The sequence below is a fragment of the Macaca fascicularis genome, chromosome 16 (assembly GCF_037993035.2).
Source record: "Macaca fascicularis isolate 582-1 chromosome 16, T2T-MFA8v1.1".
Lineage (NCBI taxonomy): Eukaryota > Metazoa > Chordata > Mammalia > Primates > Cercopithecidae > Macaca > Macaca fascicularis.
Window position 1 is genome coordinate 50,267,634 of NC_088390.1, and position 27,856 is coordinate 50,295,489.

The 27,856-nt window shown below is 39.6% G+C and overlaps 1 protein-coding gene across 1 annotated transcript in view; it reads right to left on the bottom strand.

The window, feature by feature from the left end:
- ANKFN1 (ankyrin repeat and fibronectin type III domain containing 1) overlaps positions 1 to 27,856 on the bottom strand; it is a 349,569-nt gene that overhangs the window by 50,412 nt on the left and 271,301 nt on the right. The window contains exons 8-13 of the mRNA XM_045375057.3: positions 23,341 to 23,438; positions 20,887 to 20,977; positions 14,632 to 14,739; positions 6,354 to 6,453; positions 5,924 to 6,056; positions 5,332 to 5,448 (exon numbers count right to left, since the gene is read on the bottom strand). Of these exons, the coding sequence (XP_045230992.2) occupies positions 5,332 to 5,448; positions 5,924 to 6,056; positions 6,354 to 6,453; positions 14,632 to 14,739; positions 20,887 to 20,977; positions 23,341 to 23,438 (647 nt within the window). The remainder of the gene's footprint in view (positions 1 to 5,331; positions 5,449 to 5,923; positions 6,057 to 6,353; positions 6,454 to 14,631; positions 14,740 to 20,886; positions 20,978 to 23,340; positions 23,439 to 27,856) is intronic.

The window sequence follows — 27,856 nt, forward strand, 5'->3', positions numbered from 1 at the left end:
AAATCTGGATTTGAATCTAGAATCTGCTACTTCCTATCTGTGTAACCTTGGCACAAATGAGCCTTCCTAGGCCCTAGTGTTGTGATCTGTTAAAAGAATACCAATAATAGTACTTTCTCATTAGGTTGCAGTAAAGATTAAATGAGATTAAAGTTTGTAAAGCACTCAACACAGTGCCTGGCACCTAGTCTGTTAAATAAATGCAAGTGGTCACTTCATTATTATTTACTATTATATATTAAAGGAGCTCACTAGAGAGCAGAAACCCAGAAAACAAGGTGCAGATTGCACAGTGCTTGATATGCACTGTGATAAAGGTAGGTCTCCTGACTTGGACACAGTGACTAACCCAGTGACTATGAGTGCAGATGCGGGGGAGAAAGTTCACGACTGAGGCCTTTGTGCGCTGTGATAAAATGTCTGAGCCACAACCGGAGGAGTCTAAGTCAGAGAATGCCTTGGTCAGAATCTTTTAGATTGGCTACTCTGGCCAGAGTATGGAGAGTGGATTGGAGGGTGTTAAGATTGGTAGCAGAGGGATGACTTTGGAGGCTTTTGACCTAATTGGAGTATTCAGGCAGTAGTATACAAAACTGGAAAGGAGAGGAGAGTAAAATGAGATGCCCCAGAGGAAAATCAATAGAATTTATTTTTGGTTGATGCCAATCAAACTATGTATAATGCATTTTTACTTTCCTCAGAACACTGTTATTTTATTTTTTTATTTTATTTTATTTTATTTGTGAGACAGAGTTTCGTTCTTGTTGCCCAGGCTGGAGTGCAATGGTATGATCTCAGCTCACCACAACCTCTGCCTCCTGGGTTCAAGCGATTCTCCTGCCTCAGCCTCCTGAGTAGCAGGGATTACAGGCATGCACCACCACATCCAGTTAATTTTGTATTTTTAGTAGAGATGGAGTTTCTCCGTGTTGGTCAGGCTGGTCTTGAACTCCTGACCACAGGTGATCTTCCCGCCTTGGCCTCCCAAAGTGCTGGGATTACAAGCGTGAGCCACATTGTAAAATATTTTAAATTAGTAGAGTGATCTAACTTATTAACTATGTGTCAGTCCTCAAATTTCTTTTTCTTTCCCTTCAGAAAAGTTTCTCTGTACCTTACACCTCCCTTCCACCTCTCTTACCTCCCTCCCCAACAAAAGGTGCCTTCAGTATTTCCAGACATTTTCTTTGTAGAGACTAGTAAATAGTTTGGGCAATAGGTCCTACCAAAAAAAGGTGATGAACGCAACTTTATCATTGAACTAGGCATACGGAAACTTGGAGAGAAGGGCATGCATACAGTACTCAGGCCTTGACGGGGGCACTGTGAAGGTGACCATTTATTGAAGACTATGAGGCTCTCTGGTCACAGTGCAGGACTGGAGAGCTATCCATCCAGGTGATAACTATGCTACAAAACATTTCTGTGATCCCTTTTCCCTTTGGCTAAAGTTTCCCTCAAGTATGAGCATTGGGGTACATGGGTTTGGATTGACAGATATGTTTATTTATCCAACCTGTACTTACTGAGTGTCTACCACATGCTGGGCATTGGGGATATAGTGGTAGCCAAGACAGACACATTCGCTGAGCTGAGGAACTCACAGTCCAAGTGGGTCACTAAACAGATAATAATACAGATAATAAACTCTAGGATTCTGATCACTTTCCTGAATGACGAATACGAGGTGCTATGAGAGTGATTCACTTAATCAAGTGATCAGAGAAAGGCTCTTTAAGGAAGTATTAAAATTAAGCTGAAACCTGGAGGATATGTAGGAATCAGTAAGGCAAAGTGAGGAAAGAAGGGGATTCCAAGCAAAGGAAACAGCTTGAAAACTAGCAAAGGATACTGAGAAAGACCAGCAAGTCGGAAGAAAATCAGGAGAGTGTGAAACTGTGGAAGCCAAGGGATAAGCCAGTCTACACAAGGAGTATGGAACCAAGCGTATAAAATGTTGCTTAGTGAAACTGAAGTCATTGGCAAGACTAGATCCAGGTTTTGTGGGGGCCTGAACCATACAATTTTGAGGCACTCTTTAAGACAAAGAATACAAAACTACAAAAATAAAACTAGGTATGAAAGTGACTCTTTATCTAGAATGATTAAAGAAATCTCCTCTCCAGCAAATACTAGAGTGTTTGGAATTCTGGGTCCCCCTTCCCCCTGAAATTTCTTTAGGTAGTTTGCAAGAAATGCTTCCTGACTGCAATCCAGCTTCCCTTCCGTAAAACACTGTGGGTTCCACACTCACAGGGGTCCCACGCTCATAGCTCATGCAAGTGAGGTGTCCTGAAGCTCCATTTTGGCAGCATCATCTGCCTCTGATTTCTGGTGCCCTTAAGGACCAGTTTTGTATGTATCACGGTAGCTAAAGTCAGAGAGAGGGTTGAGAACCGATAGAAAATGAAGATGTCAGTGGAGAAAGAGGATGTTGGTAACTCTTCCAAGAAGTTTGGGTGTAAGGAAGAGAATAGTTTGGTAGCTGAAGGGGCATGTGGGGCTATGGGAGGAATTTAGGGGGAGATTTAACTGGAAAGACTTGAGTATTTTAAAATAAAAATGAGAGGGAAGAGATGGGACCCAGAGCACATGTGGAGGAAGGAACTTAAGTCAGGAAATGTGAGACTTCATCTTCTGAAATAAAAAGGAAAACAAAGAAGGTTCGGTCTGTGCAAGGAGGTTTATAAATTTGGCAGAAAAAATCATTAATTTCCTTTTTTTCCTTGATGAATTATACAGTGAAATCATCACCTGAGATGTGAAGGAGAGTGTGGGTAAGGAGAAGGGATGTGGGAGAATGAAGAAGGTTTTTATTTTATTTTATTTTATTTTATTTTATTTTATTTTATTTTATTTGAGGCAGGGTCTTACTCTGTTACCCAGGCTGGAGTGCAGTGGCACGATCTCAGCTCACTGCAAACTCTGCCTCCCAGGCTCAAGTGATCCTCCCACATCAGCCTCCTGAGTAGCCAGGACTGCAGACATGCATCACCACGTCCAGCTAATTTTTGTATTTTTGGTAGAGATGGGGTTTTGCCATGTTGCCCAGCTGGTCTGAAACTCCTAAGCTCAAGTGATCCACCTGCCAGCCTCCCAAAGTGCTGGGGAGAAGGTTTTAAAATAGTTGCTTTACAGTGTGAGAAAGCAAATTTAGTAGAGAAAGGAAATTGGACCACTAGGTAACATTACATGTGAGAATTGTAGTCATGAATTTAACATAAAACCAGTCAGCCCTTTTTTGTGATTTTTTTAATGTGGCAATGTGTAACTACTTTAGACATGTTGGATTCATCCAGGCGTGGGATTTTTCCAAATAAATAATATGAAGGGAAAATATGGAATATTTTCAAGGAAGTGATTAAGATGGGCTAAGGAATCTAAGCTGGTCAAGGAAGGAAATGACTTCAGAAGTGGGCTGATGAATTATGAAAAGGGGTGAGGTCTATAGATTTGGAAGCTGAGGAAGTCCAAAAGTATTGTAATGGGAGTAGTTGAGTAGGGTCACACTGGCCATCATTGCGTCACTCAGTGTCTGACTGCACTGACTTGTAACAGCCTGATCCTTCTCATATTGCTGATATGAGATTAAAGTTCTAAGAAACCTCCAATAAACACATAATAAAGAGCCCCCCTTGAAATTCTAAGGTTTTCCAGTCTGTGATCCAGGCATGTCTGGGCTGTATGGTAGGGTGATGGGAGGGTCCACTAAGGAGTCTGAGGCTCTTGGGAATGTATTTTATCCTAAAGAAAGAGTAGCGTGAGGTGCAGTGGCATGGGCCAACTCAAGTGGGTCAGTGATAAAAGGACGAGGCACTTTGAATTCAGCAGTCATCATGGTCTGCTCCAAGAACTGCTTCTTGAGTTGGAAGAGAAGATTACGCAATCAAGAGTGAGTTGAGGCCAGGCACAGTGACTCACGCCTGTACTCCCAGCACTTTGGGAGGCCAAGGCAGGTGGATCACCTGAGGTCAGGAGTTCAAGACCAGCCTGGCCCACATGGTAAAACCCTGTCTCTAGTAAAAATACAAAAATTAGCCGGGTGTGGTGGTGGGTGCCTATAATCCTAGCTACTCGGGAGGCTGAGGCAGGAGAATTGCTTCAACCCAGGAGGCAGAGGTTGCAGTGAGCCGAGATCACCCCATTGCACTCCAGCCTGGGCGACAGAGAGAGATTCCACCCCATCCCCCACCCAAAAAAACCCCGAGTGAGTTGAAATGAACAGCTCTGTTTGCTAAAATCTCACCGATCATACAAAGCAGCAAGCAACCTGTGTAATAGAATATATCACAGAGGAGCAAAATTTAAATTTCGGAATTAATTGTAATAGCAACAAAATATTGCAGGAAGTTGAATTGTTATGATTGTGAGGGTTCAAGAAATGACATTCGTATAATTGCAGGTGGGGGACAAAGCCATAGAATTTTTTCTTTTGTTATTATGACCCTATTTTTATGCTGTGACCTACATGGCCTGGCCAAACACAGCTTACATAGATTCCTGATATGCATATTTCTGGGGTTGATGTAACTGCAGATTTGCAGGTAGATACCCATTACTGATAAAGGCTCAGTGATCTCTTAACGGCCCCAATCCCATGTAGCAGCTATTTTTTTTTCTGTGCTAAGATCTACAAATTCACTTAATACTAGAAAACAGTAAGACGAAAACTCAGAAAATCTTGGTTAGAATTTAATGTTACTTCTAGGAGGAGCTCTGTAACCTACAAAGATTGGGGCCTTGATCTGATGTGATTGAGAATATGGAAGGATAAATAAATTCAGGCTTAAAGATAATCTTTTAAGAGTTGCTTTCTGTTTGTTTGTTTGTTTTTATAAGTAAGCAAAAATGTCTGTGCTTTACCAAAATCATCACACCAAGAAACTGCTCAAAATATCTGCTCGTCTCTTTTTTCCATCTCCATATACCCCTTAATGCATAGGACACCAGAGCAGCAGCTGTCCTTCAAGTGATCTCATTAAAGTTCTCTTATTTTGCAGGTGATGAAACTGGGGCCCAGAGAGGAGAACTGAGTTGGCTGATTAATATCAAATCTAGAACTCAAGTCTCCTTACTCTTTGTTTAATGAGTTACTCCTATACACTGTTCAAGAGAGACTCACTTGGAGGAGATTGCTAAAGGTACAGTTTTGCTACATGAAACCTGCACACCTACAGGGATGCAGCTCCAGCTGTTCAAGAAAACTTCATATTCTTAGGGGTCTGAAAGAGAAGGGAGCCCACATTTCCCTTTCTAGGTGGGACTGGTAACTGAATTATCCACGTTCAAAGTATTTTCCTTGGGGGCCTGGGTTGAAACCTGGTCCCTTACCTGTAGCTGTGCTGTTGCTGAAAGCATCTTCTGCCGAGTTTGCAGCACTGTGGATGAGGATGAGGATATTGGTGCGCTTTGTCTCAGCCACCTTATATCTTCCCACATACAAGACAGCTGCAAAAGAAGGCACACAGTCATGTCATCGTCCAAGCCAGTACATGATTTAGGTTGTGGCATCAAAGCAAAGCAGGGAGAAAGAAATCTGACCCCTGATGTTTATTCTCCAGTCCATTTTCAGACACACACGAAACAACTTTTTGATCTCTGTCCAATTGGAAAAAGATCTGAATGCTAATGAAACGGTCAGATCCACATTTTAGTCCTTGCCAAATGATCCCATAACTCAGAACAGTGGAGACACATTGTGATGGGATGCAAGCCTCTTTGCTTTGAAAATGTAGTGTACATGTTACTTTGGTGCTTTTTTTAATACGACATAGGGCATGCTAGGGCTGAAAAAGACCTTTGAGATACTTTATTTCTACTCCAAAACTTTGATAGCTGGAGACCCCTCAACTAATGTTTCAGAGATTTGTGTGCAGCAACATTGGTACAAAGTAGAGAAAAATGAAATCAGAACTTAGTATACCTTCGTGAACCACAGAAAATCTGGTGTAATAGAACTGGTGTGAGAGTCATCTATTTCAACAATTGGTACTTGGTCTTCATTGGTGACTAAGATATTGTCTTTATAATAAAATATAACGGCTATGTAGAGTCCCCTAAAAAGAAAAAGGAAAATAAAAGTATTGTCCTCAACCATCTTGGAAAAATATTTGTTTTGGATGTGATAAAAGATGAATTTAAAATATACCTAGGAACACACTCCTTCTAAGCATCACAAGTTCACTAGTTACAACTCAGAGAGAAAATTACTGTCTTGCACAAATTCTCAGGAGAAAAGTGAACTTTATTCTTTTGAACACAAAAAAGAAATTTCTACCAAGTTTCCACTCAGAACCAAAACGAGCGCATTCTTGAAAAGTTAAGATTTCCTGAAAAAACTACATAGAACCCACCGTTTTAAGGTCTTCACAAACTTGTTTGAGGAATGGAACAGGTGTTTCAGGCTCCTTGAGACTGACTGCTTGCGGCCTGTGGTTTGTAATTTTGTACTTTCTGGAATGTATTTTAAAAAATACAGTATAAATTCCACTGGGCAGATCAACACTCCCAATTCTGTCTTCCTACCTTCCTGCCTTCCCCTCCCCCATCCCTTTAGTGTCACTTATCCTCAGGTTCATGTAGGGATTCTGCTCGTTCATGCCTATAAGAAGCTCCTGTGGCCGGGCGTGGTGGCTCTCACTGGTAATCCCAGCACTTTGGGAGGCTGAGGGGGGCAGATCACGAGGTCAGGAGTTCAAGACCAGCCTGACCAACATGGTGAAACCATGTCTCTACTAAAAATACACAAATTAGCTGGGCATGGTGGCATGCGTCTGTAATCACAGCTACTCAGGAGGCTGAAGCAGGATAATCGCTTGAACCCAGGAGGCAGAGGTTGCAGTGAGCCGAGATCGCGCCAGTGCACTCCAGCCTGGGCGATAGAGTGAGACTCCGTATCAAAAAACAAAACAAAACAAAACAAAACAAAAACCTCTTGTATCTTGAGATGCCAGTGGTTAACTCAATGAACAACTCCTCAAAAATGCTGGAGATAAGTAGTATTTATAACTGCAGAGGAGACCACCTGTGTGTTCTGTTGATACTCTTTGCTTGGAAATTTTTGATTTATTTTAAGGTAGGATAAAAAGACATGTAATCAACTCCTTTGCCCTTCTCCCTACTCCCGCAATTGCCTTCTAATATTCATACAATTCTCAATGCTGCTAAAGCATTCCCTGTAAATCTACATATTCCATTAACTTTTTTCATTATAAAATTATTATAAGCACATTACAGAAAGTCTGGAGAATAGAAAAAAAAAAGAGCAAAACCCCACCCATATCATCTCTTCACTTCTATATAACCACTGCTAGCATTCTGGAACAGTTTTTTTCTTCATTGTGTATGTTGGTTTACAAAAATGGGTATAGGGACGGGTATGATTATCATCCTCATTATTCAGAAGAAGAAACTGAGGCTGAGAAGTGAAATGAATTGCTCAAAAAGTGAGTACCTGGGAAAACAGACATTCATTAATTGGACAAATATTTATTGGGGGCACTACTATGCATCAGACTCTGCAGCTACAGTGGTAAGCAAATAATTCATTGCCTCTGTTCAGGTCTTCTGCTTATAACATGGAGCTTGCCCTAATAAAGGTAGTAGACTTCCTATACTTCCTATAACAGCCTTTGCAAATAATATTGCGCGGAGCTGGACTACATTATCACTATTGTAACTCTCATATTCTATGTAATGAAGGGAAGCTGAGGTTGTTGGCATCACCACCAGACTGCTGACAGACATGTCACTGGAGACGAGAATATGGTCCATATCACTGCTGTCAGGCATAGAAGCCTGGGCAGGTGGCCCATGACGGAGGGCCAGTGTGTCTTTGGTTATGATTACATAGGAACAGCTGACTGACACAAGCGTTCATGCCAGTTTCAAGTTTGTGTTGGTAATGGTTATTCCTTGCAGAACACAGCAAAATCATTCTTTTTTTCTGACTTGAACATGAGTTTGGCTGCTTGGAAATAATGCTGCTGGGACTTCCAGTTAAATATGCAAGAGTGAACATGTTTGTTACATACTGCCCTTTCCCTAAACCTCACTAAAAGCAGAGTAGAAATTAAGAAAAGAAGGAAACAACATAAATTTTAAAAGACAAAGTGATGGGAAAGGAGACAAAAGTAAGTAAATTTCAGTAGCTGGAAAGCAGATGGATAGAAAGATTTAAGACTTAGACAGATGAAGTCGAAGGCAGCAGTGGAGAAAGTTCAGAAGTGATCTGATTCACTCCATGGTCTCCATGGACTGCTCAAAGTGAGGGGTGAGTGTGAGCTAAACACCAGAAGAATCTGTGGAAGTCTGTTAAAAAAAATAGTTAGACTTCTTGGTCTCCTCCCTTGTTATATGACTGGACACATACCTCTTCCCCACTCTAGAAGAAAGCTAGTGGCTTGTTCTCTGGAAGTCAACAGATAAACAAACAAAAACCCCAAAGAACAACAACAGGCATCTCTGGAATGGGAGACACCAGGTAGTGTTGAAAATGGGGTGCTGATGATGGTGGTAGTGTACCCCAAATGGGCAGATTTATGCATAAGTTTTTATACATAACATTTCCCTATTGAGTTCTCAGAACACTGGTGTCCAAACTTCTACCTTCCAAGCAGGACACTGGAAGAAACTTCTGTGGAAAATTTGACCAGCCTAAGAGAACCTACCCAAAGATTCTGACATTGGGAATATCCCAATGGAAAGGTGGTACCAGGTCACCTTACAATGAATCCTGTAAGTAAAGAGCCCTATGCGTGTGCTCAGAGCTTCCCAATGGCTATTGTTTCCCTTCTCTGAAATCTGAGTATTCATTGAAGGATCACCAGGCAGTTGAGAAAAGCATCTAACATGAAATATAAAGGCCAAAAATTAGTGAACAAAAGATGAACTTACACAAAAGAAAGATTATTCTGAGAAAAGAAAATATAAAATGAAACAAAGCCTGCCATTAATATTCTGAGAAGTAAGAGAAGACTTGCATCCTTATAAACAGAGTAAGAGTCTATAAAAAGAACCAGAGGACAAAAGAGAGCACTGGCAATTAAAAACATGTTGTCAAAAGCTGAGAAACCCAATAGAAGGCTTAGCAATTAAAGCTGATGAAATCTCCAAGAAAGTAAGGCAAAAGGATGTAAGGATGGAAAGCAGAAGAAAAAAAGAAAAGAAAATTAAAGGACGAATGTAGGAGAACCAAAATCTGAATAACAAGAGTTCTAGTAAGATGGAGGAGAGGAAAAGAAGGCCAAGAAATACTTAAAGAAGTAATTTAAGAAAATGTCTCACAATTAAAGGGTATAACTTTTCATGTTGAAAGGACTTTCCAGGTGCCCAGTATAACAGACAACAGATGCCTTAGTACATCACTGTGAAATTTTAGAACATTGGAGTCAAAAGAAAACTTAAAGTCTTCCAAATAGGGGAAAAAAAGGTTTCATATAGAACCTCTGGAATTAGAATGACATCAGATTTAGTCCTGAAAGCTGGAAAACAATGAAACAATACCTTCAAAATATGAAAAAAAGGATTTCAACCAAGAATTCTATACTCATCCAAAACCTTGAATAAATGTTAAGTAGAATAAATACACCTTTAGATATACAATGTCTCCAAATATTAGTTCCCAAGCCCCCTTTCAGGATGCTGCTAGGGGGAAAGCTCCACCATGCGATGCAGAAAGAAGGAACCCAATACTGGAGAGTGATAAGAAGAGTCCTCAATACTGTGGTAAAAGGCAATCCAAGGGTGACAGTTGCACACCAGGCAACCAGTGACCAGTCTAGACTGGAGCAGGACAGAGGACTCCATGAATGTTTCCTTAAGAAGAGGCAATAGAAACACGTAAAGCATCTGATTATATTGAGAGAAGACTGATCCAATTTGAGAATAGTTTGGGGATTAATTATTATAGCCATAGAGAAAAACAAGCAAATGCACAATAAATGGTTGTTAACTCAGGGAAAACAAAAAGCTATACAGGAAAGGAAAATAATCATATAATTTATCATTATAATGTAAACAGTAAATACTGATCTTACTAAAATTCAATATACATATATTTGGAGATTGAGATGATAGGAACTATGCATGCAAAGAAGGGAGGGGTAGGGTAAAAAGAGATGCATCATTACTTTCTTTAGTGAGGTAATGACTAAAACTGAAAAACATAATTAGAAATATGAGCATGTAGGCCGGGCGCGGTGGCTCAAGCCTGTAATCCCAGCACTTTGGGAGGCTGAGGCGGGCGGATCACGAGGTCAGGAGATCAAGACCATCCTGGCTGACACGGTGAAACCCCGTCTCTACTAAAAAAAAAATACAAAAAACTAGCCGGGCGAGGTGGCGGGCGCCTGTAGTCCCAGCTACTCGGGAGGCTGAGGCAGGAGAATGGCGTGAACCCGGGAGGCGGAGCCTGCAGTGAGCTGAGATCCGGCCACTGCACTCCAGCCTGGGCGGCAGAGCGAGACTCCGTCTCAAAAAAAAAAAAAAAAAAAAAAAAAAAAAAGAAATATGAGCATGTTATTTAGAGATATGGGGAAAATACTAAAAAAATTAGCTAAAGGTTAAGAGGTTATCTTTGGGGAGGAAGAAAATGGAAGAAGGAAGAAATTGCTTTTAAGAAAACATTAAAACTGTTTTGTTTTACTGAAGTCATTCAATCCTTAAACAATGAATGAATGAGGTATATATAATTATTATCTGCATTTTAGAGATGAGAGAAATGAAGCACAGAGTTGTTTAGGCAGTTTGCTCAAGGTCACACAGCCAGCAAGAGTAAAAGTACAGCCCAGATTTGAACTCACGCAGTCTGGCTTCAGAGACACATTATAGTTATATATAGCTTACATAAAAATGAAGATTAAACTAAAAAAACCAGACTAAAAATAAAAAGAGAAAAATAAGAAATACTACTACCAGCTGGGAAAAGGGCACATGCAAGCATTAAATATTCTAGGTCTGGTCACATGGTAAAACTGTACTTTGGAGCCCTTGTGGTTGAATGGGGCCATGTGACCACCTCTGGCCGATGAGTTTTGGGTGTAATAACATGCAGAAAGTCTTGCCCATATGAGACCTTCAAGAGTTTTTTTCCTCTCTCCTATGGTTGCTGGCAAATATTTCCAGAGAGAGGATGATAACAACACAGAAGGACTCCCACTGATCAGTGGAAAATGCATAGCATGAGGGAGAGAGAAAGGTTTGGGGAATCATTTGGTTACTGTAACATAGTAGGGTTCACCTTGACTGACACATGGTCTAAACTAACTTTTCTCCTAAGAACCTTGCGGCTTCTCTACTGTTCTTCTCTGCTTGGTTTGGAGCTCTGGAGCAACAGTTCATTTTCTGTACTCTGAATGCAGTAGTTCCCTAGCTTGTAAGTGCATGGAGCATAGGAGTTTACTTCATTCATGTTGGCATGTCTAGCCCCTACTATGTGACCTACAAATTACATAGTAGGCAGGGTTCCAGTTAATATTGTTTTGCAGGTTGAATAATTGGATAATAATATAAATTCATCCCTATAGGATATTGCTATGATGAACATGATTGCTGTTTTAATATTGTAATTCATTATGTATGCCAGTGTACTCACCTTGTGAACAATGAAGTTAGCTTAACATCTCCCTCGAATTTTCATCCCAGTGCTAAGCATGCAGATCGGCTTTGGCCAGTTCTTTAGCCAAAATGTAGAAATTAATGTAGATGTCGGTACCTCTTATTTAGGAGTTTAGTAGGAGAAGTGATTTTTATTATTACTCCCATATTTGGAATATGTTGTATAGTTAGTGAGTCATTAGAGGGTCATTACAGTTCAGTTACCAATTACCCTTCAATTCTAGGGAATATCCATAAAGTGCTGAGGATGGACAGTGGCTCCATTCTCAATGGGAGAAAAGTAAGCCATAGTTTGCCAGGTAAAGACTGCATCAGGTGAATTTAATGCACCTAATTTACTCTTCATAGCAATCCTGCAAGATAGGTAATATTATCCTGACTTTGCTGATCAAGAGGCTGTGGATCAGAGTGGTGAAATGCTCTTTCCAGTAATGAACAGCTTGTAAGTGGTAGAATTGGAATCTGAAATAATTACTTTTTCTAATTGTAAAGTTGGTAAAAGTTTATGTCCCCAAGAAACCACTTAGTATTTCAATGTATTTGAATATTTTAAATAAAAATGTTGTAATAATAAAAAATAATGGATAATAATTTGGTAATTCTCTGTAAGCAATACATATATTATCCTTCATTTATCCTTCCGTACTTAGGGTTATGTTAAATCATCTTAGATTCATTCTTTGTGTGTGTGTGTGTGCGAGGTAATTTATTTTGGCATATTATAAGTCAGCATTTCCCAAAATTTGTGCTTTGGAATACCGATACTGTGAAAAAGTTTTACATGGCTAAAGAAGTTTGGAAAATGCTTGTTTAAGCAAATGTGATATGTCTCTTTATTGGAGTCTTTAATATTCTAAAGTATATTTTAAATTTCTAAGAGAAGATGTAGAATTCAACATTTCCAAAACTTACGTGACAAGAGAACCTTTTTCAGCTGAGCATATTATTGGACCACTGATCTTTGGAACATACCTTGAGCACTGTTTAAGTGTCCAGAGTATATTTCATATAAAATATATTCTTCTTTGTTGGAAAGTTCTACCTCATGCCTTACTTAAATCTTTCCTGATATTGTGTGCAGATTTACATTCCTCTGGGGGAAAAGCATGTACATGACAGAAGTTGGATGGAAACTATAGAAACGATTGGGCCATCTAGGAAATCATTTTTTGATTATTAGATAGGAATCCAGTGGTAATAGGGAGAGCATGAATCCTCAGACAATATTAAAAAAACTCTCATTCTCATGAGTAGTTTCAGCTTTTCCCCTTCTGATCAAGACCAAACACACAGTGGCTTATGATTTTCCAAGAATCATCTGTCCACTTGCTTTGTTGCCTTTGCTGTCACACAGGAACCAATGGCCAGGGATGTGATGGAGAGGCAGAAGATGAGAAAGGAGCTTTGGTAACAACTGGCCTGGTTAAATGAGCCCTCAATAACCGAAAATTAAGTAGGCTTCGGTCAGTGTGGAATATACTGAAGGTCCTGGTCTGGGTAAAGACTTCTTAGAGATCTGGGAAGGGAAATCCCACTTGGGTTTCAGAGCTACTCCATGCATATTTACATATCCTAATGAACTCGTCACTAGAAGAATATTATTTTCTTGCAAACACTTGTCCTCATTTCTAGCTAGAGCCTACATTGCTGAAGGACCCTACTGTGATAGCTATGTAGTAATTGGGAACAACCTTTTACTAACGCCCAGTATGATTTCTCTATAGCAAGCTCAAACTCAGTGAGTATCTCTTAGTTTCAATTGTGGATTTTTTTTTTCTTTTAAAAAATTGTTATTTTTAGAGACAGAGTGTTGCCCTGTTGCCCAGGCTGGAGCACAGTGGCATGATCATAACTCACTGCAGCCTCGAACTCCTGGGCTCCACGATAGTGGATTTCTTACCCAGCTGTTCCAGCAGTGCCCTAAATCTACAGAGCACAATGCAGTTAGAGATCTGATGGGGGCATGGAAAATGAAAACTTTATGTAGGCTTTAATTCTCCAAATAAAACTAAGTACCTCTTCCACGAATCGTTACACAGATCAGAAATCTGACCCTGTCCCAATTGAGCAGCCCGAGTAGAAAAGAAGCTTTTAAAGCCTTCTCAGAGATTCTCTGGGTGTAGCTGGTAAAAGTCTAGGGAATATGTGCTCTACTTTCCTGTGAGCAGTGGTGCAGAGGAAGATTAAAATTCAGGAGGAGGTTACAGTTCAGTACCCAGTCCTGATGTAAGGGTGCGGGACAAAAATGAAGCGTGTCAGGAAGACTGGACTTAGAACCAGAAAAATCCAGCTTGGAGTCCTGATTCTGTCTTTTCCTGGCACTGTGACCTTGGGGAACACCACTTAGCCTCAGTGGTAATTGCCAAAATGAGGATGAACATGAGATACTGGGTGTGAGATTGCATCGTTATTATTATGCTATTATTATATAATTATTAATATAAATATTATTATTAATTATTAATAATTATTAATAATTATTATATAATTATTGTAATATTATTATATAATATTATTATATAATTATTATAATTATATAATTATATAATAATTATTATATAATATTATTATAATATATTATGCTATATTATTAATAAATATGGAGGTTTATTATTATTATTGTTATTATAATTGGTTTGGTTCCTATAGGGATACTCAGGGGATTTTCCTTGGAGGCAAAATGTTTTTGGGTGAATATCCCAAAGAGCTAGCCCCACTGAGGAGTCTTGTGAAGGGACAATTCCGAGAGAAGGGAACTCACGGCAGCTGCTGTTTTTCTTGTGCTTGTTTTCAAACCGTTCGGACAGAGGGAGAGGGAAAGGAAGGGAGGGAAGGAGAGAGAAGTCTCTTCTGAAGGGTTAAAGCAAGATAGTGCTGTAAAGTGATTCCAGATGTACAAATATTAATATCTCTCTCCCTGATGAATGAGAAGGTATGACCCAGTTAGGAAACTGCTAAAATTACCGGCGCCACCGAGACCTCAGCTGATGGCCCGGCACAGATTTTTATCCTTACCCCGGCAACTGTAATGCTGATGAAGGGCTCGGACCTGCTGCAGCAGACCTTCCAAAACTTCACTCTGTCCCTTGTGTCTGGGCTCTCTGTCGTCATAGTCTTTCCAGTCTATTGAACAAAAGAAATAAACAGAGTGAAATTTTAAAGCAGGGGAGGCCTCTTCCTTGCCCTGCCTCAGGAGCCGGAGTTTTGCTCATACTACCCACAGACTCCGCGGATGAGTATCCCGCACATGCAGAGCAAGCGGGCGATGCTAAGGATTTGGAAGCTGCCATTGTTCAGAGCTCTGTGCAAAACAGTAATTGTGGTTGGTTTCTTGTGTCGAGCAGTCTTAGGGCAAGAGAAAATGGTAATTGAAGGCCAAAAGAAAACAGGAATTTGGGAGTCCAATCTCACCTCTTCCAACCCCTTCTCCCCTTTTAGCCTTCTATATCCTAACCAGTTCCTCTGCCATCTCTCCACTGAGCACCCCAAGTCTCAACTGGATTTTCACAGTAGGAAAGAAAGGGGTGGGAATGTGCAGACTAGATGAAATCCACAGTCCCAGTGCTTTTATTGTAGGTTTCACACTTTTGGCCAAATTGACATTTCTTTCCAAGGAAAGAGCCCATGTCAGATGCCAAGAAATGGAAATCTACATTTTGCTCTAATGAATGTCTGCTTTGGTTAGCTGGCACAGCAGCCCCTGCACATACTCTGAGCCACCAACCACCCTGTCTGCTCAGTCTCTAAATATACAGTATTAGCTTACAAGGCAAATTTAAATTGCAATACCCACTGAGATTTTTCTCCCCCTTCTGTTTTCATTCCGTTTAGCTATAATGATATCAAGAGTAATAACCCATATGGGACTAATGTCAAGATTGTAATTCTGCTGTCTCCAACTCTTGATTTTTTTTTTTTCTAGCAGGTCAGTCATTTCAGAGTCCATCCCTTCTTCCTTCTATTTTCTTTCCTCCAGTTTTCCTTTCTGGAGGAAAAAACAGAAAGCAGCAACTTGATGTCCTTCTTAGTGGAGATGCTTTCGGTAAAATTGCTAGTCCTTCTTCCCCAGAAAAGCCAGTTAGTTCATGAGTGTATCTTGGGCTTAAATTCTAGTTGAACAAGTTTCAAACTCCTTCCCCCACAGATTTATTTTGAAATATGGGGTCTTTTTCATTCAGAAACTTAAGTAGATGTCATGACAGTTAAAGTCATGTAAAAGCATTCCATAGTGGTTCATCCAAGGCCCGGGCATATAGCATAGTTAGGAGGACCATGGGTTCTGAAGTCAGGTAAACACAGGTGTGAATCCTGGCTCCTCCAATTCCTAGCTCAGTGTCTGCAGGCAAGTTACTTATACCAACAGGGCCTCTACTTCCTAACATGAAAAAATGAGGATAGTATCTACTTTGCAGGATACTTGTGAGGATTAAATGAGAGATATCTTAGGTATCTGGCACAATGCCTAGTACATGATAGCATTCTGTAAATATAACTTAAAAGGAAGGGAATTCATGACGGAAACACCATTTCTTACCCTATCAGATGATTACCTATGAAGAAGGGGGCCTCAGCGATTTTCTGATCCTTCTTCCTTTCCACCCTCCCCCATGTACCTGCTTTATTTTACTTTTCAGAAGACCGGGACTGATATAACCAATCCAGTTGTATATGACTCAGCTTTTTAGTGGCACAGCCAGGGCAATAATAACATCTCCTGACCCTCAATATATTGCTCATTTCATATACCATGGACATGATTTTTATTTTTCTATTTTCTCTTGGGAAGGAAGGTCAGAAGCTTGGTTGGCGTTTGTGTGATGTGGCTTAATTGTGGTCAATGCTGGAGACAGGGAATTGGCATAGGTACCTTTTGTAGAGTCTTTGTTCCTTGTGGTCAAGAACCATGACTTAATTTCTCTTTGCCTCAGATTTTTTCTTTGTAAAGTGAGGTTTTTCTTTTCCTTTTTTTTTCTGAGAAACAGTCTCTCTCTGTCACTCAGGCTGGGGTGCAGTGGCACAATCTTGGCTCACCACAACCTCTGCCTCCCAGGTTCAAGTGATTCTCCTGCCTCAGTCTCCCAAGTAGCTAGGACTACAGGTGTGTACCAGCAGGCCCGGCTAATTTTTGTAGCTTTAGTAGAGACAGGGTTTCACCATGTTGGCTAGGCTGGTCGCGAACTTCTGACCTCAAGTGATCCACCTGCCTTGGCTTCCCAAAGTGCTAGGATTACAGGCATGAGCCACCGTGGGCCTGGCCTGTAAAGTGAGGTTTCTGTTTTTGTTTTTTCATTTTGAGACGGAGTCTCATTCTATTGCCTAGGCTGGAGTGCAGTGGCGCAATCTCGACTCACTGCAACCTCCGCCTCCTGAGTTCAAGCGATTCTCCTGCTTCAGCCTCCCTAGTAGCTGGGACCACAGGCGTGTGCCACCACGCCCAGCTAATTTTTGTATTTTTAGTAGAGACGGGGTTTCACCATGTTGTCCAGACTGCTCTTGAACTCTTACCTCACGTGATCCACCTGCCTTGGCCTCCCAAAGTGCTGGGATTACAGGAGTTTTTAAGTCTCTTTTTAGTTTGTCTGAGGTTTAAGAAAGCAAAGCACCATCTGGGGCACAGAGCAGAGTCATTAAATGTTGGTGAGGTGTTGTGAATAGAAGCATGATGGTGTTCAGTTAGGATAAGGTACGAAAGGATTTTTACTGGGAAGTTAAAAAATGTTTGAGGAAATAAACACTTGGTATCCTTTAGATCGTTTTTAGCACCCCCCAGAATTGGGGCACAGTGAGAATAAACGTTGCTCTCATAGATTCCCACAGGCCATTAGGAGTTTGTTCTCTTAGTTGGATGAATGCATCTGACATGCTCATGATCAGATAAGCAAGGTTGTGTGTTTGAGTAAGACTCCTAGGTGGCTGAATTACTATGCGTCCCTCAACATGCTAATGCATTCTAAGGAGTGTGACTGCTGCCATCAATGCGAGGAGAGCTGAAATAGGCCTGTCTCTTTCAGCCCTATTACATCAGAGGCGAGCTCCATCTGATGACTTTATGATACATTAGAAAATTGCTAATGCTAAATTGCAGCCCGAGCGAGCACTGGACATAATGCCAAGGTTTTTGGAAAGAATGAGTTTTTCTCATAGATGTTTGGAAGGTTCTGACGACTACATAAAATAGGAGACTTTAGGGATGAGGGAGAAAATTGAAAATATATTAAGAAATCAGGAACCTGACAGGAATAAACTTAGCGTGGTAGGAAAAGAGCAGATTGTGCCACATAATACAGCTCACTGTTCTGGTAATGAGACACTTCAACTGCAACACAATGCCGAGCTTACATTCACTGGCGATATCGGGATTTTCCTGATCGTAACTCAGACAAGCCTGTCTGGGTCCTTTTCTCTTATTATGCACCATACCATATAACATAAGTCTATAAAAACACATTAAGGCCTTTTGTGAAAATATTAAAAAAAAGTTTTTATAGCCTACTGGAACATATTACCAAATTTCCAATTACCCTGTCATGTTAGAATACATTGTCCTCTAGTAAATATCTGAATACCGATATATGTTACATCACAATGTCATACTCTGTTTATAAATAGGAGTGTTTTTATATTGTTCCTCCCAAGCGATAGGGCATGGCTGCAACAACTATAACCACATGTTAGGATTTCAGTTCTTTGTCAGTTATCCCTACTAATCAAACGTATCATTTTAGAAAGTGGTGGCTATTTGATATGTTAATTACCAGTTAATAAGTGACTCCTCCCAGTCCTGAACAACTATTGTGGTCATTCTGGAGACAGCACCTCAAATGGGCTGTGACAGATAGTGTCTGAATGGAACGTGCAGCTTATAGAAACTGAACCTCTGAACTTTATCAGCAAATGCATCTATATGGAGATCAGAAATTGCGTTTGGAGTGGGGTTCCCCACCCACCTCCTCACTTTCAGGTCAACTGAGACTAGCATTTTTGTGCATTTTCTGTCCCTCCCATAATACACACACACTACTGGCCATCCCCAACATGAGATTGGTTCCTTTTATCTTAATCTTAGAATCCCCAGTTTGTGTTTCTGGCAAATCATTGGTAAAAAGACAACTAGAAATAAATGACTAGAAATAAAAAGGTGACTAGTCCAAATAAGACTAGAATGAAGAAGTCATCAAATGCCAGGAGAGTCAGGGACCTTAGGGATCTCAGGCATCGGTGGTCCAAGGCCCTGTCTGACCTGGTGTAGTTATCTGAATCCGCCAGAGATGGTAGTCAGGCATGGATGGCTGGCTCTTAGTCTGCCCGATAGCAGGGCAGTAGTTACTGTAGCCTCGGAGACATGCCACAGCCTTGACCAATTCAGGCTGGAATCCTGGTTCAGCCATGTACCAGTGTTGTGACTTTTGGAAAGGCAACATCCCTGATCCTCAGTTCAGATGCTGGGCTCTGTGTATATATGCCTCTATGTTTATAGTTCCCTCATCAGTAAAATGAGCCTAATAATAAAAATCACCTCGAGAGGTACGTTAGGAAGATTAAATTAGTTAATCCATATGAGGTACTTAGATTAATGCCCTCCATATAATGAGTCTGATAAAAGTTCTTTCCAATGCTGATAGAGATGCAGATGATAGTGACAATGATGCTTAGTTACAAGACAGAAATAATGATGAAAGATTGCTGCAAGGATTAAGAGATACTGAATGTGAAAGCCCTTTACATACTGCCTGATTCGTGGCTGGTCTTGAGTAAATGGTTGTTATAAAAAAAAATACACAGACATATTTTAAAAAACTAAAAGAGACCATAATCTCATAACCCAAATGTCCACTGATAAATTTGGAGAATTATTAAGGCAATGGACACACCCTATCTAATTATATGCAAACCTACAGTTGAATGTCATGTGAAAAAAAAATCCCACATTTTGCATTTTTTTTAAACATAAAACATAAAAGTTACACAGTAGGAGTTTTTTCTTTTTCCACACAATGAGTGTTTTCTAAAAAGACGATGTTTAGTGGTTGTAGTTACGGATATAAAGATAGATATATCATACTTTACTACTAAATTAATATTGGATATTTGTTCTCCCTACCGCACATGATGCTTCATTTTATGAGTGCATTGCTACACACCATTGTACAGACTGGTTTGTTTGCATTTCTTTCTACTTAGGGTAGAGTCCTAGATGTAGAATTACGGAGTGAAAAGAAACAGATTTTCTTAAGGCAGTTGGTACAACATGGCAAACTGTGTTCCATAAAGGATGTAGCAGTTTGTTCTGTCACAAGAAACATATGATATCACTTTTAACTCTCACATTAATAAAGTGTTTTTAAAAAATGAAAATACAATTCGGAGCACTGGGTTCATTACATAGAAAAATCTATGGTATGATATGTCTGGAGATATTTATTCTGGTTAATTAAATTTTCTGGCTAATAGAGAATGCTGAAACATACCAGACATAGATTGTTAATTTTCAAAGAATCAGAAGGCCTTTGCTGGGTTTCTCAGTCACCACTACAAATGCGATAGACAATGTTTGTGGGTTTGCAGCAGAATGCTGTTAGTAAGAAAGCTTTTCTTCTGACAGAGTGTCAGATCCATAAGATTTGTTAGATTTCATTTTCTTATCAGGTCAATATGGATGTGTGCCCTGCGGGTGAGGAAGGGAAGAGGAGAGCTACGATGAACTGTATGTACTCTGGGCTGCCACTCCCACAGTGGCATCTGATCCATCCCCACAAAAACCCTATGAACGGGTGTGGTTAGACTCGTTCTACAGACATGGAATTGAGTCTCAGAGACTTGGTTTTGTTTTTTTCTTTAGAGGCAGGGTCTCCGTCCGTCTCCCAGGCTGGAATGCAGTGATGCGATCATAACTCACTGTAGCCTCGAACTCTCTGACTCTTAGGCTCAAGAGATCTTCCTGCCTCAACCTCCCTAGTAACTGGGACTACAGGCATGAGCCACCATGCCTGGCTGTTAAACAACTTTTGAAGGCCACACAGATGATAAGAGGCATAATGAGTATCAAATTCGGCCTTTCTGTTTCCAAATTCCCTCTCCTTTTACTCCATTAAGCTGCTTCCCCAGGAGCATTTCTGCAGGGGAATCATTCATTATGTGGCCCAGATGCTGCCCTGAGAAGGTCTTATTGGTTGCAAGCAGTGGGGGAAGGGAACAGCAATGGCATCCTGAAGATGGAGTTGCAGTTGGAGTCTGTTCCCGTGCTGGAGAGAGTTCACAGCCAACACCTACTAGAAGGAGAGGCACATGCCGGTGTCGTGGTCTGAGCAGGTCCCCATCCTTTCATATTGTAAGCCGAGACTTGAACATAATACTGTTGGCCCTGCAAAGTATTGAAATGATGCATCAGGCATTTTATTTGATCATTTTTACCCTAGACTCTATGGGCATAGAGTTTAATTACTATGTTTGATTAACTCCTTCATCTCTTTGAAGCTCTGTTGCCCATACTTTAGCATTCTGTTTTTTCTTGATTATTATGTTTATATGTCACAGTAACCATATTTGAAGTTCCCTCTTAGTGTCTATGCACTTTCTTCTTTTCAAAATTTAACTATCATAATGACTTTTCCTGACCCCCCTAAAACTATATATAAATTTTTAAAAGTCACATAGTTCTACAAGGTTTACCAAAAATAGCAGTTTCCACTCTCACATCATTCTCCTTATTTGCCCCTTCCTATAGGCAATAGCTATCACTTCTTTTAGTGATCAACTTGCTTTGGAAAATGAATAAGTTATAATAAACATCTTTTCAGAGTAATGCATTAAATACCTGCCTTGTTCTTTTTGTGGCTGCATACATTTCACTGGGAGCCAATATTCGGTATCATGTATTTAACCAGTCCCTGATTGGTGGACATTTAGATGGTTCCCACATTTTGTGCAGGGAAATAACTATGCTGCAATAAACATCCTTCATTCAGCTGCACACACATTTAAAAAAATTAACTCTTTGATGTGATTCAATTTCAAAGCCATTCTTAAAACAATGGCTTATATTCTTTAATGGTCTTTTGTGACATTAAGAATTAAGGAATTGTTTTTGTTGGCTGATCATGTTTTAAAATCTTTTGTATAGTTTTTATATTTTATATTTCGCCTTTATATATTTTTCCAGTGAACCCAAAGGGCATTTGAGAAGCCAGCATTTGATGAAACATTGCTTGTAAAAATCGTAAAAATGATGTTTGAAGTAAAAAAAAAAAAAAGCACATCTTTATAGAGACTTTTCTAGGGATCTTAAAATATTGACCTTACTATGTTAGGAAGTCCATTTTTTAAAGTTGAAAATGGGTTTCTATGCCCCTCAAAGTTATAGAGATTGTGTAAAAGTGTAAATCTACTCCTAGGCTTTTATATGATTACAATAGTGTCTACGTTTCTATCATTAGATGGTCAAGTGGAAAAACTTAATCCCTATGGAAATTAGTTCAGATATTAGAGAAACTCTTTATGGAGAGTTTTCCATTTTTATCACTGTATCACTTTTTCTTTTAAGCAATGAAAATTCCCTAGGGTTCCTTCTGGCCCTCTTCCATCTTGTGAGCCATAGGGTTGGAATCAGTCTTCTGCTGATAGCATCTCTGGGGGCCACCCACTCAGGGGTTTGTTTGCTCTGGTAATCCACAGTTCTGGCCCCTGGTATAGATATGCGATTAGGACTAAACGTCAGGATTCCGTGGTGATTACCCAAGCATCAAAAATTCCATTAGAATAAGCAGGTTTAAACTTGAAGAAATGCAACCTGATGCATTTTTTTTTAAGGCTGGGCTTTAGGATTATACTTTGTAAGTAACTGTTTTAATCAATCAACCTTTAAGAAAACAACAACAATAAGAACAAAATTATCCCTCTACTTCCCTCATCTGAAGGTCCTAAGATATTAAATATTTGAATTGGACTGAAAAAGGTTTGATTTTTACTTTTAAAATATTTTGAGAAAAAAGAATTTTATCTTTTGCATTTTAATTGCTTGAAGAAATACAGGGTTTGCTCCAGTTTGAACTGATTTACAAGGCGTTTTTATTTTTTTGCATTTCATATGCTCATATATTCATAATTCTAAATAATTAACTTTTGAGTTTATATTAAACAAGTAAGTGCAGTTTGTTCCAGTTTTTCATTCACAATTTAAATTGGTTTAGGTTACTGAGAAACATAGCTCCACCATATATAGTTTCTTTTTTGTGAAAGCATATTTAGACAGACCTTTTTTTTTTTTTTTAATCAAGGGAAAAGGATTTCTCTCAGGAAATTATGTGACTGCAATTGATGACTGATCTCAACCGGGGCTGAGGCTGTGGGCATGAGGGTGAGATGAAGCTGTTATTTTTACCATCAGACAGGGAGTCAAAACTGGATCTCTTGGAGCCTTTGATCCACTCCCTGCTTCCCCCCAAAAGATTAGACTGTGATCCAGAAAGCAGCAACTTTCAAGGCTTGCATGAGGCCAGTCTTTTTCTGATCTCCTTAGAACACAGCAGTTTACAAAATGATTCATGCCGTCTGCTTACTCCTTTGTGAAATTCAGATTATAGATACCAGACATATCATGCTTAATGAGTGGCAGTCGTTGCCAGAGGACTGGACGTTGGCTGTTGCTTTCAGAATAGGCATTTGCTACTAATATCCCAGCACAAATATCAGTGATAGAGAAATGGAAAGTCTACTGGGGACATTTACCATTGTAAGTCCTGTGATTGTGCATCTCAGAGTCTGCAGATTATCCATGATGATTTCTCCAGCCAAAGGAGAAAAGTCTTTGGACATACTCCATTCCACTGGAAAGAGGAGGGGGGCAGGGAGAGAGAGAAAGAGGGAGAATAAAATTCAGTCACAATAAAATTGTATTGAATAAAATACAATTCATATGATTGTATACCATAGAAACTCTGGCATACAATCCCTCTCAAAAAGGGTTAAGCGTACCCTCCTTTCTTTATATTGGTGTTTCAGACAATGTTCCTTGAAATGTCAACTTAGTTTCCAAGTTCACATTTTTTTAAAAAGAAGAGCAGAAAAGAATCATAAAACCTTATTAGTTTTTTGAGCCTTGATAAATATAATGTATATTGTGGTACATGTACACTTATGTGATGTTCTTAATGTCAGATGTAAGTTATATTAAATATATTGCTCATGAGGCCATTGCCATATAAACACATTGTGTGTGTGTATTTGTATGTGTATATGTAGATACACACACATACTCAGAAACAATACATATAACAGTTTGTTCTATATAGTAGATAACTTATTTACTGCATTTGAGAACCAAAGGATCCACTAGGACATGACCTTCTATTTGCTCTCCAAGCCTGACATCTGCTTCACCATTCTACTGAAAATGCTCTCTTAAGGTCTGAGTGAAGATTTTCATTCCAAATAAAGAAGCCTCCTTTCATTATCTCCACATCATTTGACACCTTCTCTTTCTGAAAACATTCTCTTCCCCTAATGCCTTATATACTGCTCCCTTCTCCTTCTTTCCTTCTCCTCCTTGATACCTTCTTCCAAGCCTTTTCACTGGAAAAGGGGTTTGTGGCTAAGGTGTTTCATGTTGTTCTCCCTTGACATCCCCAAGGTGAATGCTTATTCCTGGCTAAATCATGCAAATTCTAACACCCCATTTTACTGTGATAGCATATGCTTTCATCACATTTTCTATCAGTTGACAAAGCCATGGTCAGGAAAGATAAATTGTGCATCATCAGTAAAAAGTATCTTAAGTAATTGCTTATACCTGGTGGGATTTAAGGCAAGCACAAATGAAGCAGGGACTTAAGGGACTTAAATCCCATGAGAAGCAAGGCCTCTGTTTCTAAACTTTGTGATAAGCAATAGATCTTAAGATTTAAATGACATTCTCTACATAACACTTTAATACTTCAAAATCAAACCATCTCCAAAGTCTGCTGTGCCACTCAGAGTCACACAATTCCTCTGCTCTGGATGCTCCTGCATTCTCTCCTCTTCTTCAGAATGTTCCTGGGCATCTCGCTTGCTTTCCACACACTCTTGAAACTGCTGTCCTAAAATTCCTCATGCTTTGATCATCAGCAACAGCCTCTCCTTGGGAAATCTTGCCATGTTTGGCCTTCCTCACTTTGTGCAACCTTTTTCTCCCCTGGTTTTGGTTGCACCTGCCTTTCTACTTCTCTTACCCTTTAACTGCCTCTTTCTAGACTCTTCCTGGTTTTGCCCCTTCTCCTTCTCCCTTTGATGTGATGTTCCTTGGGAGTTTGATTGCCTGGCTCTCTTTTCACTCCACATGTTTGTCCTTGGTAATGACTTTGTCCACTTTTATGGCTCTAACTATGAGTCTTAAAACCATAATTCTATGTCCAGCCTCCCCCTTGAGCTCGAACTTCCTTCTGTTAATCTCTACTTGAGTGCCTCCCATTCCGAGGATCCCCTAAGTACTTTTTTTTTACCAAAATATGTTTCTTCTCTTATTTCCTCAACTTTAGCTAATGGCACTGTCATGTATCCAGTCACTCAACCAAAAATCTCAGTGCATTATTGTCTTCTCCTTTCCCTCAATTCTTCAAAATCAGTTCATCACTAAACTAAGTAGTTTCTGGTTCTAAAATGTCTCCTATAAGTTGCTCTCTTCCCCTGATAGTGTGATTATCCCAAAGAATGGCTTTATGAATATGAACATCAACTCTGTAATAACTCTTTAATTGATTTTTCTGCTTGTTTCCTCATCCTTACATATAATCCTCTTAGGCTGGAGGACAGTGGCTCATGCCTATAATCCCAACAATTTGGGAGGCCAAGGCAAGAGGATCGCTTGAGTTCAGGAGTTCAAGACCAGCCTGGGCAACAAAATGAGACCCCATCTGTGCAAGATACACACATATATATATAATATATATATAAAATAGCTGAGTGTGGTGGCATGCCCCTACTGTCCCAGCTACTCAGGAGGCTCAGGTGGGAGGATTGCTTAAGCCCAGGGTTTAAGGTTGCAGTGAGTTGTGACTGTACCACTGCACTCATCCTGGGCCACAGAGTGTGATGTCTCAAGAAAAAAAAATCCTTTTACTATATCCTGAATTATAGCTGAAAAAATGAAGCTGTAATGATTATATTCCTCCACCTAGTATCTTGTCATAGTGTCCAGTTGCTTTGAAATAAGATGAAATCTTAGGAAGGCATTCAAGGACCTTCTTATCTGGTCCCAACTATATATTATTTTTCTAAATTCCTGCCATTTTTCAGAAGAAAGTCTTTATTCTGTAAGTCTCTGTTACCTGATTATTTTGTGCATTTTCTGCTTCTGTGGCTTTTCCGCATCTTCCAACTTCTGCTTGGTGAAACTCTACCAATCTTTGAGGACCTAGCAAAGTCATCTCTAAATTCATCAGGAATAATTAATCAAATACACCTGTTTTTCTGCTCCCTAAGTCCCTTGTTTCTGTAAAAATGAGATTTATTATAATGCATTATGTTTTTTGGTATGTATCTCTTTCTCTTGATCATGAGAAACTTGAGAACAGGAAAAGTGTCATTCATTTTTTTCCTTTCTAGTACGTGGGTCTGTGCTTGGTGCATTGAGGGTGCTTATTTAATACTTACAAATCAAATGCATGTATATGTACACACACACACACAGACACACACACACACACACACAGACACACACACACACACACACCCCTAGATTAGTTTTTCCCAACACAAAAATAATTTTCTTTGATGTGAATCTTCTCCTTTTCTAGTTTCTTGCCCCTTGAAGCTCTCAGGTACATTATATAATCTAGTTATAATCAAATGATTAAGATTATATATTAACTCAAATCGGATCTATACCTCCTTACAAATATGTATTTGAAAACACATATTTATGTTTATATATATGTATATGTATTACATATATGTTTCCATTTTTCAAAATGTTTTATTCTACTTACGAGCTACTAACTCTTGAAGAAGCCAAGTCTCTGAAAGTCAAATTGGGGAAGGTTTGCAATCAGAGAATAATGTTACACCTAATTTAGCTATGGAAGAAAAACAGTATGCTTGAGTAAGTTATAACAAACAGAACAAAACAAAAATGAGTAACAAATTTGCAAAGAAATTTAGGAAGAGCAAAGAATATAGGAAAATTCTGGAAACAAAAATATCTTTGGTTGCTATTGAAACAGACATGATTAGTTGCTGTGGTAGAGCTGTAAGCTGAAGGTTGAGAATCGAGGGCTGTGACTCCAGACTAAGAACTCAAGAGAACTTGCCAAAAGAAGAGCAAGGGATTAGTGGGAATAATACCAGATTATTTGGCAAATGATTAATGAAAAGTTTTTCAGAGATACAGTTTTTAGAATTTCTAAAGAAAACTCAATTTATTTTTGAAACTGCTCAAGTTTTACTGAAACATGTTTTACAAAGCAAGTTTCAGGTAGAAAAGAGCATCAGGCTTCTTGCAGAACAAAACATAAACAGAAGCTGGTTGTAAGAAGATGTGGTTCTTCTTTGGGAATTAATAGAGGGTTTTAAACAGTTAAGTCTAATTAGATTTTATAACATATCTGAGTTTCAAAGGGGAAGGGGCTAGAAAAAGAGAAGACTCACATCAAAGGCAAACAATTCTCCATATTAGAATGGCCAGTCTATTCTGGGGCAACCAACAGTCTTTTTCCCTTTGTTTATTTCCTTGGGTTGGTGGACTCCTTTTGGCATGAAGCCATAGAAAGAAGAAAGGAATTTCTGGGCATTTAAAGAATGAAGAAGGAAACAGAGTGAGCAGGAGTCACTTTGAGAGCGACTGGGAATTCTTTTTTTTTTTTTTTTTTGAGATGGAGTTTCGCTCTTGTTGCCTAGGGTGGAGTGCAGTGGCATGACCTCAGCTCACTGCAGCCTCCAACCTCCAACCTCCGCCTCCTGGGTAGAAGTGATTCTCCTGTCTCAGCTTCCCAAGTAGCTCGGATTATGGGCATGCACCACCACACCTGGCTAACTTTTTTGTATTTAGTAGAGACGGGGTTTCACCATGTTAGTCAGGCTGGTTGCGAACTCAAACTCCTGACCTCAGGTGATCAGCCCACCTCGGCCTCCCAAAACGTTGGGATTACAAGCGTGAGCCACTGTGCCCAGCTGCAACTGGGAATTCTAAGAAGGTTAACTCAGAATGGTCTCTTTGGAAAGTTGTATGTAGGCAGTTTACAGACTTACCATTAAACCCTGAGAAAATCAC